Here is a 20,830-nt window from a genome sequence, read left to right on the forward strand (position 1 = left end):
TAACACTGTGTTCTTGTTTCAGTGAAAAATAACCTGAAACCCTGTCTGCGCTGACTCTTTAACAAACACCAACAAAGGGAATAACATAGGTCAGCTTCATGGCGACCTAACCACTGATTTGAAATGATTTACATTCCCCTGAAAACATTCACAATCCTCAACATTTGTTTCCAATCAGTGCGGCTTGTTTGATCCTTTTGCGGCATCCACTCATAAAAAACATATTTCAGCATTTGGAGACATGTTGCCTCTCTCCACCTCCTCCTCCCTTTCTCTCCTTCCCTGCAGTCTAAACAAGCCGGGACAGTATGACCCCCCGTCCTGCCAGAGCACGCGAGCTGTATGTACGTGTGTGTGTGTGTGTGTGTGTGTGTGTGTGTGTGTGTGTGTGTGTGTGCCTATTGGGGAGTTGGTGTACAAAGAGATACAAGGCGGCATAAAGCTTTCTCTCTAATGAGATTAGGTTTTGACTAGCGATCCACTCACTCCCCCTCTGGCTGCCGTCCAAAGCCGCCACTGTAAAGAGAGGAGAGAGACGAGATACTCAAACTGCATCTGGTAACAATTACGTCGGGTGGAAATCAAAGCACACTGCTTTGTTAAAACCTTCGGCATGCGTAATGAGAGAGCTGGGCCTTTCCTCCCTCATCGCACGGAAGCCCCGACGTTAATTGTGGAGTGTGAGCGTTTGGGAGAGACAGACAGATACAAAGAGAGAGAGAGGGAAAAAGTAGATACTGGAGACTAAGAAAGGGTGATTGAAAGAGAACAAAATAATGCCTCTGTTGCAGAGAAGCAGCACTGCTAATGCAGACTTGAGTGCTCTGAGCATTTTGAACCACAGGGGCCTTTGATTCTAGTGCTCTAAATGCAAGTGGTTAAGTATGTACTTCTAAGTGAATACTAGGGTGTAATTTGCTCGTCACAGGCTATGTGCACGTCATGGCAAAGATCCAACGGTTTGTAAGCGTGGGCGTTAATGAACTTGTTGGGAATGACTGTTAAGACGGTCTTGTGATGTTGATGTTTTTTTTTTTTTTTTTTTTGGTTATTTTCCTTTGCGAATCACCACACATCTTTGCATGTCTGAGCTCACAACCCTGTCTTCTACGGTTTATGTTTCTGTACAACTAAACAGCACACACCTTCTGTGGGAAACATAAGCGCTGGCTGGATTACACTCAGAGGCAACGTAATTTAAAAAAAAAAAAGAATGAATCCGCACATTTATTAAGGGCGGCGGAGTCACCAGCAGGTGGTTGGGGTGGACGGCAGGTGGATAAAAGTGCATGACTGTCTCACCAGAACTTTTTCTGTATTAAACCAAACCAAAACCTGTGAGTGCCTACACACAGCCGGTAAAAAGTTTAATAATGCTGTGATCACTACAACTGGGTTTTATACTACAAACGTTTTACTGATACGTCCAGTATCAAGGTATTTGCCACTTGCCAAATATGATCCGAAAACATAAAACATATTTGCTGTTGCAGTTTAAATGTAATTTCTGGGAGACAGGATTGGAACGTGTGTATCTGCTCTGTCTTAGTCTGTGTGGATGTGTTCATTTTCCTTGTGTGTGTTAATTATACTTCTGTAGACCAGTGTACAGTGGTCCCGCGGTTTCCCACTTGAGCATCATCACTGTATTTCATGTAGGGATGCAACAATTCGGAAAATGGTTTTGTTAGATGTGTGTTTCACACTAGGATAACATTACTGTAGAAACTTGGAGACCAACACAACTGTTGACATGTCAAAAGTCTAACAACACAACTGAGGATCCGAGGTGACGTGCACAGTTTTATTAATCTAGCTTTACTCACAAGTTGTGGGGGTGTAGGAGCTGTTGCGTGGTGCTCCCTGTGTGCTGGGTGGGGGCGGCATGGTAGGGGGGGTCAACCTGGACTGTGTCTTGACATCCGCAGGTGAGTCGGGCATGGTGGAGCGCTTCCCAGTGCGATCTGAAGGAAGACAGAGAAGACGAGGAAAAGATTACAATAACATACCAAACACAATAAGCTGATATCTTAACACAGGAAATAAACAACAGTTCGTAGGGCAATACATTCCACATCTGTGTGCCTAGAAAGAACCGTATCATCGCCTGCACATAAACAGTGGCAGGATTTCATTTGATAACAAATCTCCTGTGAGGTGCACCAGACAGACTAGATCTGGAAATAGATGGCTCACCACCTCATACGTTTGCGTGTCTTGCCACAATGACACTGGTGCATATGCTCTGACTGTCAGATGAGAAATGGGAGAGCGAGAGAGAAAGGAGAGAGACAGACACACAGACAGACGCCGGGGAGAGGAACGTAAATCTGCAGTGAGAACGGGTCTCATTCCACCACCATCTGTGCCATCCTGCATGCCCGTTGTACAGAACGGTGACACAACACCCCTCCCCTCCCCTGCTAACGACCGCAGTGCTCATTATACACACACGCACACACACACTGCCCAAATGCTCGTATCTCTGGATGCTATACTCACATCTGTTCGGGACGGGGACACGGCAGACAACCAACTTGTCAATGAACTGATTTCAGTTCAAAAACAGACACAAACCGACTTGTAGTTCACCTTTGATATTCTATGATACTTGTGACAGAAATGACCACACACTTGAAAATTAGCAGAAAAACCAGCCACATCATTCTCACACTACTTATAAGCTATTTCAAAGATAAAACACTCATCAAAAACAAAACATTTTCTTTGATTACATGCCCATTTTCACCTAAGTCAGTTGCTTTGTGCTCAGCAGATAAACTGACCTTATCGATTGTATGAGAACAGCAGCAAGACATTATCAGAGTCTTGCACTGGCGCGAGGGGCTGAGCCCATATTGTGCAGGATAAGATACGCAACTTCTCTCACCAACAGCAGTAACAAGCCTACCACAGAGTCAACAGACTGTTATCAACTGTCTCTGTGGCACATTGTGGAGGGGAAATTATAAAAAAAAAAAAAAAAAAAAAAGAAGAGGAAGAGAGAGGAAGGAGGGTGGAGGGCGAAAAGATAAAGGAGAGAGGAGAAGGAGGGAAGGGAGGAGCTGCAAGAGAAACAAAAGTACTATGTGTGACAATGGAAACGTATAGCTATAATCATTGAGCGATTGCATGTACCTTGAGTCAAAGACATACACAAGCACAGTAAAGGCACACACTCATGCACACACACACACACACACACACACACACACACACACACACACACACTGTAATCAGGGTGGTCAGGGTGCGTGTTCCAGAAACAGGGTGGTCCCTGTCACACATTCTTCTCATTGCAGGGACACCAAAGACCCTTGCGTGTGTTTTTTAGCGTGTGTGTGATTTTTGCATGATGAATACACATGCGGTTACATAATCCTATATTTTACATGTAACTATTTTTGTTTGCATTGTTACACTCCATGTTTGTGTAGTCAAGCGTGTAAAGTATACACACTACAGACTTCTTAAATGTTAGTGCTCCTCTGTGCCTACAGTTTGGATCCATAGTGTTGAGTTTAGGCAAAATGAAAGAGAAATACTGATGTGAGAGAGACAGGGTAGCCTAAGCCTGTTAGCTAGGCCTGAGCCTCAGTAGCACTCTGCCTGGCTGCTGCCGAGGTGCACTGTGACTAAGTACTTTAGTCACGCTAGCTCGGCTTTAGCATCCAGGCGAGTGAAAGATGGAGATGTCACTGAAATTCTAAACAGAGCGCGCTCCATAGCTCCATTTCCAGACTGAACGTTTAGGTCAGTTTGGTCTCTGTCACTTGTTGACCTTTTGAGAAATAAGCAGGAGGAATATGATGGAAGTGAATGAAATGATCGGGTTTGCCACAAGACACGTACAAGATGTAAATACACACGAATAACATCATGTAATGATTAGTTTCTCTAAGCTTTAAAGGTTTAACATGAAGCACTGTGATATAAGAAAATAAGGATTCAGTTCTTTGAAGAGTTTTTCAAGAAACAAGAGTCTGAATCATCTACAGTTGCTTAGAGATGCTGCACTGTTCCTTATGTCCAGCCAAACTAAAATGATTTGAACTCACTGACACTGCCGTTCTTAGAGCTCTTCGCTGGGACACTGACCTATACATGCAGCAATATGCTTCTATCAGGATATTCACTTATTAAATGTTTAAAAATTGTGAATTTTATGAGCCCCCAGGGGCTTCCACAGATCCTTAAGGCAAACAGATCCCTGGCAATATAGTCAAAAACTGTCAGAGGAGAGAAAACAAAGGGAAAGACCAATCACATCCCTCCCCAGACAGAGGTCACACTCCTCCCTCTTAGGACTCAAACATTGCACTCTCTGGTGCCGGCCTAGGAGGGGTCGACTGATAAAGTCAATGGGAAGATGGGAAATATCCCGCTCCCAGCACACTGGCATTGAGTCGGGGACTTTTAAGATGAACTGGGAGATTTAGTCCAGCCCTGAGAACCAGAACACAGCAGACCCTAAAGCTTTTGGTTAGATGGACAGATCCAGTTTGGGTTGAATCTCTTAAATTTGAAGGTTCGGTTCGGGTTGGGTTATTCAAAGGTTATTGGATTCTACTGTTAAAATGAATTTATTAATGTAAGTGTATCACTGACTCACACTAAGCTTTAGCTTAGAAATGGAGGCTTGGAATGACGTGAAGGGAAAAGGGATAAATTGCAGGGGAGCAGCATGAATGGATACAGAGTAGAGATTAGTGGAAAAAAGCCGAGTGATTAGGAAAGCAGAAAATACAGGAATGGAGGTGAAAGACGAGTCAATATGAAGGAAGGACAGGGAGAACAGAGTGACTGCCCAAACCTTTAACTGTCTACCCACTCTGCTGCACATTTGGTAACTGTCTGCGTCTTTCCACACACACACACACACACACACACACACACACACACACACAGACACACTCACTCACTCACTCACTCACTCACTCACTCACTCACTCACTCACTCACTCACTCACTCTCCATCCTCCCAACCTGGCCAGACTGAGAAAGGTTTACTACTCTAATTTCACCACAGAAAAAAGTGTCCGACTATTTATTTTATTAAATCGGGATACAGCAGAATAGCTAGTGGAAACATATAGTCTTACCTCTGGCTGCCAGCTATCATATCCTGTATGCCTGCCTAAAATATGATCTTTGAAAATACAAGGTCATTAAAAAAGACGGCCGGGTGACAGGACCCAAGGTAATTCATCATTCTCTAGTCAAACACAAAGACTTTACATGTATATACTTAACGAGCCCAAGTTAAATACAGAGAAGTCACCATATCACACATGGTTGTACTTATCCTCTTTCAATGGATCTTTGAGCTCATGCTTTCCAAAGGTCTGTATATTGCCTTTTCTAATTGTGTGGTAATTTTTGGCCCAGTTCACAAGATCTATTGTTAGATAGTAGGATATTAAATTAGGATCCAAATCATCTTATAATTACATTAATCTTTGAGACTAGACAGGGAAACAGATAAAGTAAATGACTCACATCACCAAGATGCAATTTGGAATCCCTAGGGTACAAATAATACAATATTATTCTTTTTCTTTTTTTTTCCAATTTACAACAAAGTGGGGTGTTTAAAGAGACGGATGGAACATTCCTTGGAGTTTTATTCATTTAAAAGGAACATTAAAAAAAAAAAAATTGATAAAAACTTTAAAAAGTCAATTTGAAGCACAAAGTGAAACACATAAAGGGAGAAAAAAAAACCCTAAAAAAGTCTGGACTGAAGATCCACCTGAACTCCTGCATGGCACCAAAGGCCCTGTGGCAGCATGGAAAGATGAGTTTGGTTACAGGCTTGTAATTGGGGATTAACACCTGGGTCAGTGGTATCATTGGATGGCAGTCGTCGGGTAGAGATGAGAGAAACATAAACCCTGAAAGCATTTGAAACTCATCTGCAGTCCCTCAGGTGAAGAAGATGAAGGATAAAGAATGAATTAGTGTGAAATCCATGCACAAGGCAAACCCATACACATGCATCCCGGTAATAACATATTCTCCCTCTCACTCTCTCTCATATACACACAAACCCACGCACACTTTTGTGATTTATAAACAGCATCTTCTCTGTCTCTGATTTGATTGAGAGCACTGCAAAGCATATAAGCGGAATAAAATCAATGGCTTCATACTAACCAACAAGGCCTGCACCCAACCATTCACTCAGCAATTACTATGCCACTTGAATCAATAGCAATACTCCCTCCACAAGGTAATTTACCCAGTCTTTGGGAAAAATAAAAATACATCTTACAAGTGAAGCACATTACTGAAAACACTCATGACTGTGTACTCTCCATTTTCATGAGCAAACAACATGTATATGTTAAAATAAAAAAATATATGTACAGACAACAGTCAGACAAGCCTCCATTTGATTACAGCAATAGAGCAGGGCTGAGCAATTGCCAGCGACTTCATGCATAATGCAATTCAAAAAGAACAAGCATTCTTAAACAACCTTGAAAACAAAGCCGGGCGTCTCCTCCAGTCTAATACGTCTGTTAAAACCTGATGGCTGAACTTAATGCACATCTATTGTCCATTTATTAGCCCTGTTACTGCCCCATCAGTTGCATATTGTAGTCAAAGCAGATCTGTGGCCAGCGATGGATGGTATTCCAGGACTGGACAGGTATTGATGTGCAGAGCTTTAATGGAAAAAGGGTGATGAGTGCTTTGACTTTGTCTAACTCACTTTGCGACTTCTCAGAAGTGCAGTTGTCCAGGAACTAATGGATTGAAGAGGATGAGGATGGTTGTTGAAGAGGCGGCTATTAGCTATAAAGGAGGAGAAGAGCCTCCCAAATGTGTGCTGATTCACTTGTGCGCTCCGTGCAGGCAGAGGTGCCAAACCTATTGATGATCATGTGTATGGATGACAGCTATTAATGTCTCACAACAGCCACTTGGTGCATGTTTTTATATAAAGCATCAGGAAGGAGCTCTTAGTGCAAATATTTGTAACACAGGAGTCCCGAATGAGACTCAAACCCATGAGAATACCAGGGCCGTAGTGGTACTTCATTAAGTCTATCTGCCACATTGTTATCCAGCTATCACATTGTATGTGTCAATGATAATTACACTGATATCTGACTGAATTATGAGCTCCCATGAGGGATAAGGTTGAATTTGCTTTGTCTATATAAAGTCAGGATTACACCAATAGCAAAGTACTGTTATCATCCAGTGTGGTGAGAAATCTTTTGGTATAAATCAGTGGTTCTGACCATTTTTGGCAAACAGTGCCTGCTCCCAACTCTCTATCACAATTTGCATATTCCACAAGAATAAAACAACATTAATAAAAAATGTATCATTCGATCCACTGAGTCACTCCAGGTTGGAAACAGTTGGTGTAAACCACCATATTTTAGGCATAAGAATTTGAACATCTCTAATAACAGAGCTCTCCGAGGCTCTCTGTTAAAATAACAAAGTTGAATTTCTCTTGTTTGTAACTTCAGTAATCGTATTATAATCTATAACTCTGACTCATAGAGCAATCCTAGAAATGAGGCAAAACCCTGGACAACTACCTGCCACTCACACGGATGTCTTCACACTTACATCACCCGTTTGCATCGTCCGTGATACTCAATGTTTGCAAAATCTCGCTTTCTTTCCTTCTTGCCTTTCTCTCCCTTTCGCTTGTACCCTATTTCAGCCAAGCTCAAAGAAAGGAGATTTTATCCCCCCGCTGACTTGTGATACACGCCTTTTCTAAGGTTACATGCAAGTTACATCACTCGCCTAGAACAAGGTTGTTGCAATGAACGATATCTAGAAGGAGCGCGGTCCCTGAGAAGCAGTTCAATATGTTACAGAAAGGACTTTGCTAACCCACAACTCAAGGCAAAAATACAATTTTATATCAAAACCATTTCATCATCACGCACAAAGCTGGGAGGTCATTTCGCATTCAAATCACCTTGCGAAATGAGGACAACATTGCCCAACCTTGCTATTGTAGATTATTCATAGCTACAATGACTTTAAAGTCTGTCATCAGGAGATAGAGTCAAACAATCTCCATTACACACTTCATAAGCCAGAATTGCCTCTGTGTGTATGTATGTGTTTGCACGACTGTGTGTGTGCGCTGTGATCGTACAGTTGGAGACCCAGAAAATGATGTGATAACAGTGGCAGTAATATGCCACTCGAGAGTACTTCACACAGGCAAATCCCATTCTTCAAAACGACAATGGATTTCAATCACGCTGGGTGAATTTTCGAGAGTTGGCGGCTGTGACATAAACAATTTGCGTTGCGCTGGCGCCTGTGTGAGCACAAGATTGTATTAGTCAGACATAAGATATCATCATTATGGAGTTAAATGGAAAAATGCATATAGGGTGACCCACTAGTGCCCTGCACACACACACACACACACACAGGCAAATACATAATCTAGACATGCATAATACCTTCAGCGCACACACTGATTTGTAGGTGTTGAGGTGAAAACCGTGAGGCACTGAAGCTGCAGGAAGCCTGTGAATTGAGCAGTAATGTCCACAACATACCAATGTCTGCGCAAAATGGTGCCTCCGGGTGTGTTATACCCACACACACACACACACACACACACACACACACACACACACACACACACATATATACACACATAGACACAATAATGTGTGAAGAGAGGGAGCGGGACAGATAGGTAATGGAATAGATGAAGCGATACAGAGATGGTGTGATAGTGGCTTGTGGTTGATTGCTCTGTGTGTTGGGTACAGATGTGGAGAGAGGGAGCAGGGGACGGACACAGGAGAGAGCTAAAAATGGAGGGAATGAGAGGACGGATGTGTTAAAGAACACAGCTGAGGGACAGGTGAGGACAATTGAGATTCAGACGGCGTACACAGTGAGACAAGAGGAATCTATCGGTATGCAAGTATAGTAAGCCCTCTTCTCTTTCCATCTTCCCCTCCTCTAGACCAGGCACAGCATGCGCACAGACACACACACACACACACACACACACACACACACACACACACACACACACACACACACACATAGATTCATCGGCAGCCAGATGGAGCAATATGCAGAGCATGTCCCTTCAAACTCCACCCACTTGTCAAGAAGATGTATGGATGCAACGCCCTACCGCAAACCCACAAACACAAAAGGACATACACACAACTGCAAGGATGCATGTGTACGCTACAAGCAAACAACACAACACAACTCTCTCTCTTTTTTTCTCTCTCTCTCATACGCACAAATAGATCTGATTTCCATCATCTAATTTATTTCCCTCCCCAGCAGAAGCAGGATGCAGAGGAGAGCAGTACCACCACCGTCAGTGCGTCCCCTTGGACTTCTCTCTGTTTTCTGTCTTTCCATTTCTCTTCCTCTTTCTCACTCTTCCTCCTCGTTTTCCTTCTCTCTCTCTCTCTCTCTCTCTCATTTTCTCAATGTCGGTCCCACCCTTCTTTCCCATTCCCTCTCTCCTCTCTTTCTCCTCTGTGAAGACTCATTGGTGAACACACATGCCTCCTGAAGGCTCCTTTTCACTGGTGGCTGCTGCTTCACCTCCTTTTCCAGCCAAATTACAGTAAATGAGGCAAAGACTTTGGCCACAGTGTAACTGGCTCCTGGCCAGTAATGAGGACGGTGTTCACCAATTATTCTTTATGCATTTAATCCAAATATCATTACTTTACATGTTACTGATGGGTTAAACATGGGTTCTGCTCTAGTTAAATCTCAACTCACTGTCTTTCCTCCTGTGTATTTTGATGTTCGATGCTCCTGGCATACTAACAGTGTATTAAATCAACATGGATGGAAAAACAAGGAAGTCTTTAATAACAGACAATTTTTTTGTGATTAATAATTGATAGTGTGGATTAGTGGACTGGTACCACCTAATGTTTTCCTGACTGACCATCTGGTAAAGCACTTTAAGGGTTTAATGTGGTCAAATAATCTGAATATCATTACAGTTTTTCTTCTCCAGTTATATTGTAGACATGTGGGAATTTGGTTATCTGAAAAATGGCTCGATAGATAGGTGGGAGTGTCTCCCTGAGACCAGTTAATACTGGAGGAATGTTGGGGTTAAAGGTCGCCGTGTTAGCTTGTGATGGAATATTTGTATCATGAGAAAAAAAGGACATGAAGTCCTTCATATCTGTCCTATTTCAGATGAAACTCTGCTTCATCATAACGGATAGTATAATAAAACAGCACAAAAGAGTATGTGAGAAACTGCCGAGTCCAGAATAAGAGTTTTCTCTTCATCATAATACTAAAGTTGTGAGTTTTAAGTCCACCTTTACCTTAGATGATGGTGCTATCTCACCCTAATGACTGAGTATAATAGTAAAAGTGATGGTACAACCACAGTACAGGAGCAAACAGATCTGCCTCTAATCAGTGTTGACAGTCCTTTGCATCTCTCACCATATCTGTATTTTTCTCTCAGTGTAACATCGTGTGTTTACACTTTGTCAAGCCAGCAAAGACATAAGGAGATTTCTCAGTCGCACACAAAGGTCTGAACACCATCTGTTCCACTGCACAAACATTAACACGCACACGCCCGCACATATGCACACAAACACAAAAATACATAAACTAATCCTGCAGAACACCTTAGACTACACACAAACACCCACACACAAACACACACACACAAACACACACACACAAACACACACACACAAACACACACACACAAACACACACACACAAACACACACACACAAACACACACACACAAACACACACACACAAGCACACACACACACACACACACATACTGGACAATAAAACATATGTGATGTATAACATTAGAAGTCTTTCACTCTTTTTCCAAAAATAGATTTATAGTAATGTCTGTTTTACCCATCTGTTGAAATAAGGTCTCTGTTGCAGAGAGAGGGAGAGGAAGCAAGTGTTAAGGAACAATAAAAATGATTCACAGTGCCCGTTACATGTCCTCTCAAATCGAACCGATTCCTGCCACATCTTGTTGCCAGGCAAAATTAACCTACAGGGTCTTGTAAAAGAAAAGACAGGCAATGGGAGTGGGTGGTGGAAAAGAAATACAGAAAACGAGTGAAGCGGGGTAAAGAGGAAGGTCAGGGACAGGTAAAGGTAAAGAAAACATGAGGATATGTACAGTGTGACGGAGCGAGATGACACGAGGAAGAATTTGCCGTTATTATAGGAATATTTGAAACTGAAACTTATAACGATTTTTCCACAGCAGGGTCGTGCGGGGCTCAACATATTTATAAAACTCTATTGAAAGTGTTGTTTATTTATACAAAGCTGGTTTATCATTGCCATTAACAACATGACGGCACAATTATGATATAAATGTTACTTTCTGGGGGGAAAATAGAGTGATATAAATCAGATGTAAGCCTTGGTGAGCTCTGTTTGCCTATTTGATGGATGCCAGCCTATTGAAAATTGCTTTCTGTATACAGTTTGGTTCACTTCTGATGCCATGCTGACACAGGGCCAAGTGAACCCAAATGGATCTGGGTGTTTTCCCAGGCAAGACTCGATGCCAGCAGAGGACGAATCACACAAAACACTCTACACACACCCTAATGCCGACGACACATGGCTTTATTTTGCTAAGCTCCATGCACAGCCAGCAGGTTACCTTTCTTCCCTCTGTTATAATGTACATATATGGAATAATATTGTTGCAGCATATGCAAGATAACACTCTGCGTAGTACACAACAACAACGACAACAACACCAACAACAATGACCTCACCGTGGGAATCTCATTGTATTTTAGGTCTATAAACGCAGGGAAAAGAACACACACATACACAAAATCCTCTGTGAGCTGCTTGACCCTTGTAGCACAAGTGCAATTTAAAATCACCGATGCATCCACTCAATCTCTAAACACAAACTCACTGATGCGCGCGCGCACACACACACACACACACACACACACACACACACACACACACACACACACACACGCCCAAGTGGCAATTTGTATCTTTTTGCTTGTTGTGCCCCCTTAAGCTAGATGGAAGCATCTCTGCAGCCAATTTCTAGATCTGTGTGTATCTGCGCGTCCATGCTAAAAGGAATCATATCCCTGTCTTCGGGAGCAAAATCAATTTTCAACAGACAGTAAAGGCCTTTGTGTTTTACATGTCAGTTATCTTTTACTATGTGGAGAGAGGCACAGGGGGAGTGGAAGGATGGAGGACTGGTGGAAAGATGGAGTGATGAGTGAGGGTGCAGTTATCGGGTGTGATGGGTAGAAAAACAGACAGCCGGGGATGAAAGGATGAAAGGCATGTGTTGAGTTCAAGAAAAACGGGAGAGGTAAGGAGAAGGGAGGCGAGGACGCTGAAGAGAAGGACTGAAAACGAGAGATAACAAACGCCTGCGAGAGACAGATGGGGAAATCAAACACGAGAGGCAGAGGACGAGCATAAAAAAAAAAGAGGGCAGAGGCTAACAGTAAGGGAGGGAGGGTTCCTGGGGGGGACGGTGGGGGAGGGAACAACTCGTCTGCCTGGTGTTTTCAAAATATCACATGACGGCTGCCATGTGTTGGAAATTACTGCCGGTTAACTATCTTCCCCAAAACCGCTCCGAAAAAATATGTCTGCAATTTATGAAATGTGTTCCAGGGCTCTGCTAAGTAGAACCAGATTTGCAACACTGAAAAAAAAAAAAAAAACCCTTTACCCCTCTCTGCCCCTCCTCTGAAAACCGCTACTCTCTTTTCTTTTTACGTTCCCTCTCCTCCACCCCTCCTTCCTTTCCCCTACAGGAGAAGATGTTTAAAAACAGGGTCTTAGTCACATCTGGTGAGCAGGGAGCCTGAGAGTGGTGGCTGGTGTGACCTCGCATCAGGGCATTTCCAGGCTTACATAGCGTCTGTGTGTGTGTGTGTGTGTGTCTGTGTGTACCTGTGTGTTTGTGTGTGATATGGTGACCATGGTTTGCTAATGGCTCTGAGTGGCTGAAAGTAGAGTATGGCTAGAGACGCAGACGGCAGAGGGATGGCCTCTGCTCTCTCTCTCTCTCACACACAAACACACACACACATGCACACACAAACACACACACACGCACGCACAAAAAGCAGTACCACCATGACCATTCAGGGTCAGCAATGTGTCTTTGTCTCCTTTCATGTAAGCATTACACACTCTCTCCTGGCCTCTTTGCTCTCATTGTTTCACCTTTCACTGGCTCACCTCCCTGTCAGCTCACAGCCATCTGAGTCCACTGACACACACGTGAAGTGAAGAGAGCATCATTCTCAACACGCGCAAGAATACCAGTTCACAACAAAGCTTTGACACACACTGACCTCTGAAACATCAGTGACAGAGATGAGGCCACCATGGACTTGCTGTCTGGATTCTATGCATTGCATTCAATAGGCTATAAGAGGTATATAAATACATTATTTTAGGGATTTTATTTCCTAAAAACGCAGGAATATTTCTGTATTAGTCTTAAATATTACAAAACTTGCGACCCCTCTGATGAAAACACAAATAATATAGGCTGAAGGTGTCCAGTACTTTCAGTCAAAAACTATAAGTGGCAATGAGCAGCGTCTTTTTCCAGCTGGAAACAAAACAAATTATAATTAAAAAAATTTCTGGTGTCTTTCAGGGGAAACTGGAAAAAGCAGAGATTGATGAGCCTTGAATTTACAATATAATACATGCTGTATATTTAATATTTAATACATACACATAATTAACTAAAATTAATTTCATTCAAAATGTATTAATAAATGTGGCTACAAAATATCAGTAACAGTGCCGTCATTACTCTCAACTGCGTGGGCAGCATCACTTTGTTTTGAGCCCTGAGTGGCCGCAACAGTAAAAAAACTTTGCTCAGACTTGATGAAAGTTAACTCTGCACTGTGGGACACATGTTGCCGTCTTTGTTTCTGCAGGAAGTGCTTCAGATCACTGACCTTCCCACGTCCACTTCCCACTCTCCATCAAACAACTGCAGCTTTTTAACCAGCACAACTCTGAACTCTGTCCCCACACCCACCACCGATACTACATATAGCATCATTGCGACAATCCCATTGTTTTGTTTTTCTGCGGCATACACACAAGCACACCCACGCACGCACACACGGACTCAGACACACAGCCTAACCGCTCTCCAGTGCTACAGATGGATGCCACCACTCTCTCTGGAGCGTTGCCAGCGCCAGCTAGTGAACAGCTTGCCTGGCACAGCGCTCTGAGTGTGTGTGTGTGTGTGTATGTGTGTGACTGTGTGTGCCTGCAGAAACAGTAGCGAAATAGCCTAGTGCAGATGGGTGGCCAAAATAACCCCCCCCCTTCCTGAATACACACAAACATGCAAGAACACAGAGACACACACACACACACACACATATGCTCCAGAACAGAGACACACACGCGCACAAACAGTGTCTTGGTTCTGCTTAAGTGTTCCCGACCTGCCACACGCTGCCGCTTGCACAGCTGCTTCCTCAGAGGGCACACCCGCACACACACACACACACACACACACACACACACACACACAGTATACCCACAGCGGAGGATTGCAGTTACACACGCGCATGCGCGCACACACACACACACACACACACACACACACACACACACACACACACACACACACACACACACACACATCTGTGCTTAGTTTACACTTCCTGTTTAAGACATGGGAAGTATAAAGTCCACACTCCCCACCCACCCACACACACACACGCATACACACATACACGCATACACGCATACATCGTCACCACCACTCCCACAACACCGAAGCCCACACACAGACAGACATATGCATTCCTGTGCATCTGCCACACACAAATACACACACAAACACTTACTAATATGGTCCTTTATCCTGGGTAGCTATTCAACCTTGTGCGTATCCGCTTGTTTTCTCAGCACACAGAGAGAAAACATCAAGGCGTTCAGCTGGAAAGCCTCCAGTGCTGGCAACCTGCCAGTGGAGGCCTATAGATCAGCATGATCATAGCAGTGTGTTAAGACACATCACTGTTTAATGATTTGACAATGAAATTAAGACATGAAAGCTCTTGCTGGAACAATAGAATCAACAGAACGTAATTACAATGCAGCTGTGACTGTACAGTTGCGACCGTTTAAAACGCTCAAGGTGTGAATTCTTGTGAAGGCAGTATGATGCTGCTTCATGCCTTGACTCCGTGTCTTTTCATAAGCTGCAGCTTATGAAGTGCTGATTCTGAACAATCAGGAGGCTTGATGCTCATTCAGGGTGAAAGGACGCGCTCTGTGGATCAAACAAAAGACAGAGAAACTTTACCAACTGAATAAGTCAGTTGGTAGACAGCCTGCTACTCAGTCAATGAGCTTAGGCGGCTGGCAGCAGGTACCCTCGCCCCAGTACATAGGGGAGAGCATGGTGGCTGGCAGTGCCAACTGTGCACTGCGTAGCCGTGCCAACTCTGCCAGCCTTGCAGTGTCTGTTTGCCAGTGCCATCTGGGAAGAACAGCTCTGCGCACGTACTGTACCTCTCCTCAGCTCAGAGGGCACACACACACACACATACACACATATACACACACACACACGCACATGGATACACACGCACACAGATACACACAAAAAAGCGAGGGCAGACATGCACTCCACATACATGCGGCGTGCACAAATATGCATGGTATGAACACTGCACACACACACGCGTAATAGCACACACACACATGCACAGCCGGCCACTGACAGCTCACCATCTGTGAGCTGCCTCTGACTTCTCCCTCTGCTTCCTTCTCTGCCCTTGTTTTTGCTTTCATAAACTCTCAGTCCCTCTCCTCGCTTCCTCGCATTCTCTCCTCATGTCTCATCTTATTGGATGAATTTCCAAGTCACAGATCGCTGCGTTATATCATGACCACCTGTGTATCGATACTTTACGTGTTTTTTTTTTTATCATTAAGATGTGCCATGACTTGACGGATCTTTTTCACATTACCTGGAATTGAAACAGACAGGCGGAATCCCACAGAGGCTTTCTTTAAAGCCTCCTCCCCTCTTTTTGCCACTCCCCATCAGATGTACAGATGAGATGAGGGACCACAAGAAGTGTCCTTAAGTGGGTTACTCATACTGAAACACGTGTATGCAATGAATATAGGCTTGGGAATGCACATGTATAAAAACCAAGGTCAGATTACCCTGAATACATCACATAAGACCAAGAGAAAGATGAATAATGGGGAAACAGAAGGAACGGATATAAGTTAGTGAGAAGTCATATTACACAGTGTTCTTCTTTAGAGCAGAGTGAGTGAAAATGAGAACAAAAGAGAGGAGGGGAGAGGAGAGGAGAGGAGAGGAGAGGAGAAAATAAAAAGGAGGAGGAGAAGAGAAGTGGGGAGGTAATATGAGTTCAGAACCGTGGAATTCACATCAAAGAAAAGCTAAAACAGGTCACTGTCTTCACCAGACTTTCGCCTTGGGTGAAGCTCTCTCTCATATGTTTCTCATTCAAACCCTCTGAACCACTGTTTGGAAATGATGGCCAAGGAAAGACACAAGTAGTCTACACGAATCAAATCTCCTTCTTTTTTCTTTTTTTTTTGCTGCTCTTGTTGCCTGTGCTCTGTAGGAGTATGTTCACATACGATTTAAGCAATTAGCTCATTTGCTGAACACAGTATCAATAAAAATCAATATACTTTTCCAGATGGTGTTCCATTTATCTTAATATTTTTATTCCTATGTCACAGTTTAACAGCTCCGGTCTTGGAATAGCACCAAGCTATTACTTTCCTCTACAATGCAACAGCTGTAATATTTTCAATCACAAATCTCCCCCTCTCCTCCTGTTCCTCGCTCCATTTATTTCTTTCCTCCTCACTGGCCACCACTACCTGCAATAACTGATTGTTTCTGCCACCATCTATCCTTCCCTCGTCCCTTCTTCCCGCCAGCGACCGCATAACACGGCCAGAGAGACGCATGTTTGAACACTATTCCACTCCACTATTGTTCTTATTCTCCTCAGCTCCTTTCTCTTTCAGTCGCCTATACGTCCTCCCGGCGCTCCCTCCGCCCTGCCCTCTCTGCTCTCCTTTTTTATGACTTCCACCCATCTTCACCGCTCATCCTCCTCCATCTCTGCTCGCCTCTCTGTCCTTCCCTCCATCCAACCTCTCCCTCAAAACACCACATGCTCTGGCAGCGGCAGAAGAAGTAGCCTCATTACAAACAAGGAAAATCCATTTGGAGCAGCCGTCTGCTGTTCCTCTGGCCCCCTCTGAACTCTCTTGAGTAGAAATGCCCCACATCTCTCCTCTCCTCTCCCTCTTAGTGTCCCCCTCTTTCTAATCATTTCTCACTATTTCTCTTTCTTTTTGTCTTATCTGTTTCTTGAGCCACAAATTTACAAACCTTTGTACTAGCTTCATATGCTACATGCTACAGGCTACAGCTCTATATCGAGATGCTGAAAAGAATTCCAATTTTTCCAATCAGTTTGTGTTCCAGTACGGAAAATATATGCAAAATAATGTAAAATAATTAGAAGAAATAACAATGTAGATTTTCAATTAGCTCCACACTAGGTTCATTTATATGATACTTCAGGCAGATATCAGATGTTACTACCAGGGTGAAACAGTGCAGCAAGGTTGTACTAAAATATGAAAAAAAAAGAAATTAAAAACTCACACATTATAGCTAATGTGTCCAGTACCAACAGGAAACATTTATCTTTCTTGTTCAGTGGCCTCAAACTTATAGTGTAGATCCGTTCAGGTAAACTAATGGATTGGATCGATTCTCAGCAGTGGTTTTTTTGCAGTTAGAAAATGAATCACTGCACCATTTCCTGTCATTTTCTCTGTTCTCTTCCTCATTTCTTCTCTCCACATACCTCTCCTCTTCCTCCAGCACGGCTCCCTTTTTCTCTCTCCACTCTCACTCTGTCTTTTAAAAGCTCTGCGCTTCTTTTCACCCCTCATTCCTCCCTCCAGTGCTCTCTCTCTCACTCTCCATCTCTCTCTCGCTTTCTCCTTCTGCTCTGCCATCATCACAACATCTGATTAACATATGTCTGGGCTTTCACTCCCTGTCAGCTTGCAGGCATCTGCACACACGCACACCCACCCACCCACCCACCCACACCCACCCACACGCACGCGCACGCACGCACGCACGCACACACACACACACACACACACACACACACACACACACACACACACACACACACACACACACACACACACAGGCAACACACATTCATACAATCTCATGCACCACGTCTCCGGTTCAGAAGGGTAGAAGAAAAAAAAAGAAAAAAAAATGGCACCGAAATTCCCCAGATCCTCCTTTTAACTGCATTTACCTCCCTTTTCTGTGTCAGTGTGTGTGTGTGTGTGTCCACAACAGTGAAGATGAAAGACAAAAGCATCTTAACATTATTGCGAGCCAACAAGCTTCATGTTCCCTAGTGAGCTGCTTAAAATGCCAGTAATGGAGGAGAGAGAGAAAGGGATAAAGACATATAATAAGACAGCAAGAGAGATGAGATGGAGACAGATGAGAGGGAGAATGTGTGTGTGTACGTGTGTGTGTGTGTGTGTGTGTGTGTGTGATAAATAACAGCAATGGCTCTACAAGCTCCCCTGAGACTTGCGGCCCCTAAAATGACTCACATTCACATCCACGTAGTCTTCCTCTTTAAGCTCGTATTTCCTGTCATAATAAGACATTGATACAACGGATTTAGTTCTTCATAAACTTCATATCCCACCTTCCAGTTATTGTAATCAAAGATCTGCTATTGATTATTTTCAACCCTAGTGCCAGGAACTTCCCGCCATGCTCACCGCTGCCAGCCCATGCCAGACAGGCTACGTGCTCAGTCAGTATAGTGTTTAGTATGTTGTTTTTTTGTTGTTTTTTTGCCTGATAAGGATTTATTGGCTCATAGCACCAATGAAATCATCTCACATGTGTGGAAGCGCAGTGCTGCAGCATGCTGAAGCCTCTTTTCAAGTCATTTGTTCTCGCTCCTCTCTCCTCCCAGATTGCCTGGAATCAGTCCCACTTTCACCATCTCATCCGCAACAAAAACATGTAATAACAGCAACAGACGTAGGCAAGCAAACAAATACTTTAGTGAGAGGCTTGCCAAAACACATAATCCAACTGACAGCAACAAAAGCTTTGCAAAACTCCAGAGCCAAATAGTGATGATTGTTTGCATTGGTCTACGTTTTGTAATACCTATAATTTCACCTGTTTGTTATAATGGCATTCCCTGCCATTTGGACACTTTTGTTAAAAAGGGACAAATACATTTGAGGCTCTCGCATTGCAAATACCACATTTACAATTGTAGGGGATATGAGTCGTGCTGTGTTAAATTACGCTCTCTGTGTGTGAGTGTGTCTGTGAATGGGCATCATGGGCTTACTTTATGCAAGTATTAAACAACTCAACTTGTCAAGAACCTACAACACTGTGGCTTTAAGTAAGCTTGCTGAATCCCAAGCATAGTCCTCCCTCCCCTCGTCTCCTTTCCTGCCTCCTTACCCCCCCCCCCACCCCCCACCTCCTATTCAGACTATTAAAGAGTCATTCTCAGTATATGGGTTAATATATGTGCTTAAATTCAAAACAGGCAAATAAAAGGCTGTCTTCATAGAGTCGCATTAACAAACTGAATAGTCACACAATGCTGATGAGGAGAAAACGTTTTGCTAAGGAGATTTCATTGGAGCATCAATGCTGTTTTGTGTGGGACGGAGCCACCCTATGAGTGTTAGTGTGAGTGAGTGTGTGTGTGTGTGTGTGTGTGTGGGTGTGTGTGTGTTTACTCAGGTCCAGAAGCATCTGTCTAAGCTGTTTGACAACATGGCTAAGATGCGATTTGAAGCAGATGGAGAGGGGAATCCTTCGAAGATTGGTCTGGGCATGTACAGCAAAGAGGAGGAATACGTCCCCTTTAATCAGTCCTGTGACTGCGCCGGGCAGGTAAAATAGACCCGTAATCCCATTTTACGTCTCTAAAACTGTGGAGCCAAAACTTCCACAGGTCGAGCTAAATGCTGAAGATGTTTATTAGCTTCTTCTTCATTAGTGTCAGAGCTGACAGCGGCTCTGCAGACGTCTGTAGATGGATGTAATAGTTTAGAAAATTCACTTACCTGCTGTTTTTCTATAACAGAAGGACACTGAGGGAAAATATATAACAAACACAGATATCATAACACACAATAAAGGTTACAAATGAAATTGAGTCTGTCGTGGCCCCTGGGGTTTCACATATCAAAGCCTATAAATCCATTAATTTTCCATTACATCCCATAGTATTTGCCTGACTCCACATCCACTCTAATGCTTATTAATGACCTCATTAGGGTCCATTGATAAGAGAGCCTGTTGGTGCTCACTCGATAGACAGAGCAATGTTTTTCTTCATTTGTATTCATGGGCCTGTTTTTGGTTTTTCCGTGTGTGTGTGTGTGTGTGTGTGTGCGTGTGTGTGTGTGTGTGTGTGTGTAAGGGGGGGGGGGTAGTTGGCTTCAACAAGAAAGAATGGGAGTGACTTTTTTGTGGAAGACTTGATAAACTCAATAGAGCTTTGGAGGGCCCACTCAATGATGAGTCAATGAGGTGGACTTGAATAGTGGGGGTGATGGAGTGAGACACACACACAAAATGCTCTCTTTCTCTCACGCACACACACACACTGAAGCTCCATGTGACAAGCCTCTGGCCACTCGATATGTGTAGGTTTAATAGCACAGGGCGATGTGAGTGGGGGGG

The 20,830-nt window shown here is 43.5% G+C and overlaps 1 protein-coding gene across 4 annotated transcripts in view; it reads right to left on the reverse strand.

The window, feature by feature from the left end:
* Positions 1-20,830, reverse strand: part of runx1t1 (RUNX1 translocation partner 1) — a 59,251-nt gene that overhangs the window by 18,748 nt on the left and 19,673 nt on the right. For all 4 annotated transcript variants that reach the window (XM_022747116.1, XM_022747114.1, XM_022747115.1 and 1 more), the window contains exon 2: positions 1,827-1,964. In XM_022747116.1, coding sequence (XP_022602837.1) covers positions 1,827-1,964 — 138 coding nt within the window. The remainder of the gene's footprint in view (positions 1-1,826; positions 1,965-20,830) is intronic.

This window comes from Seriola dumerili, unplaced genomic scaffold (assembly GCF_002260705.1).
Source record: "Seriola dumerili isolate Sdu_G_001 unplaced genomic scaffold, Sdu_1.0 BDQW01000110.1, whole genome shotgun sequence".
Classification (NCBI taxonomy): Eukaryota; Metazoa; Chordata; class Actinopteri; order Carangiformes; family Carangidae; genus Seriola; species Seriola dumerili.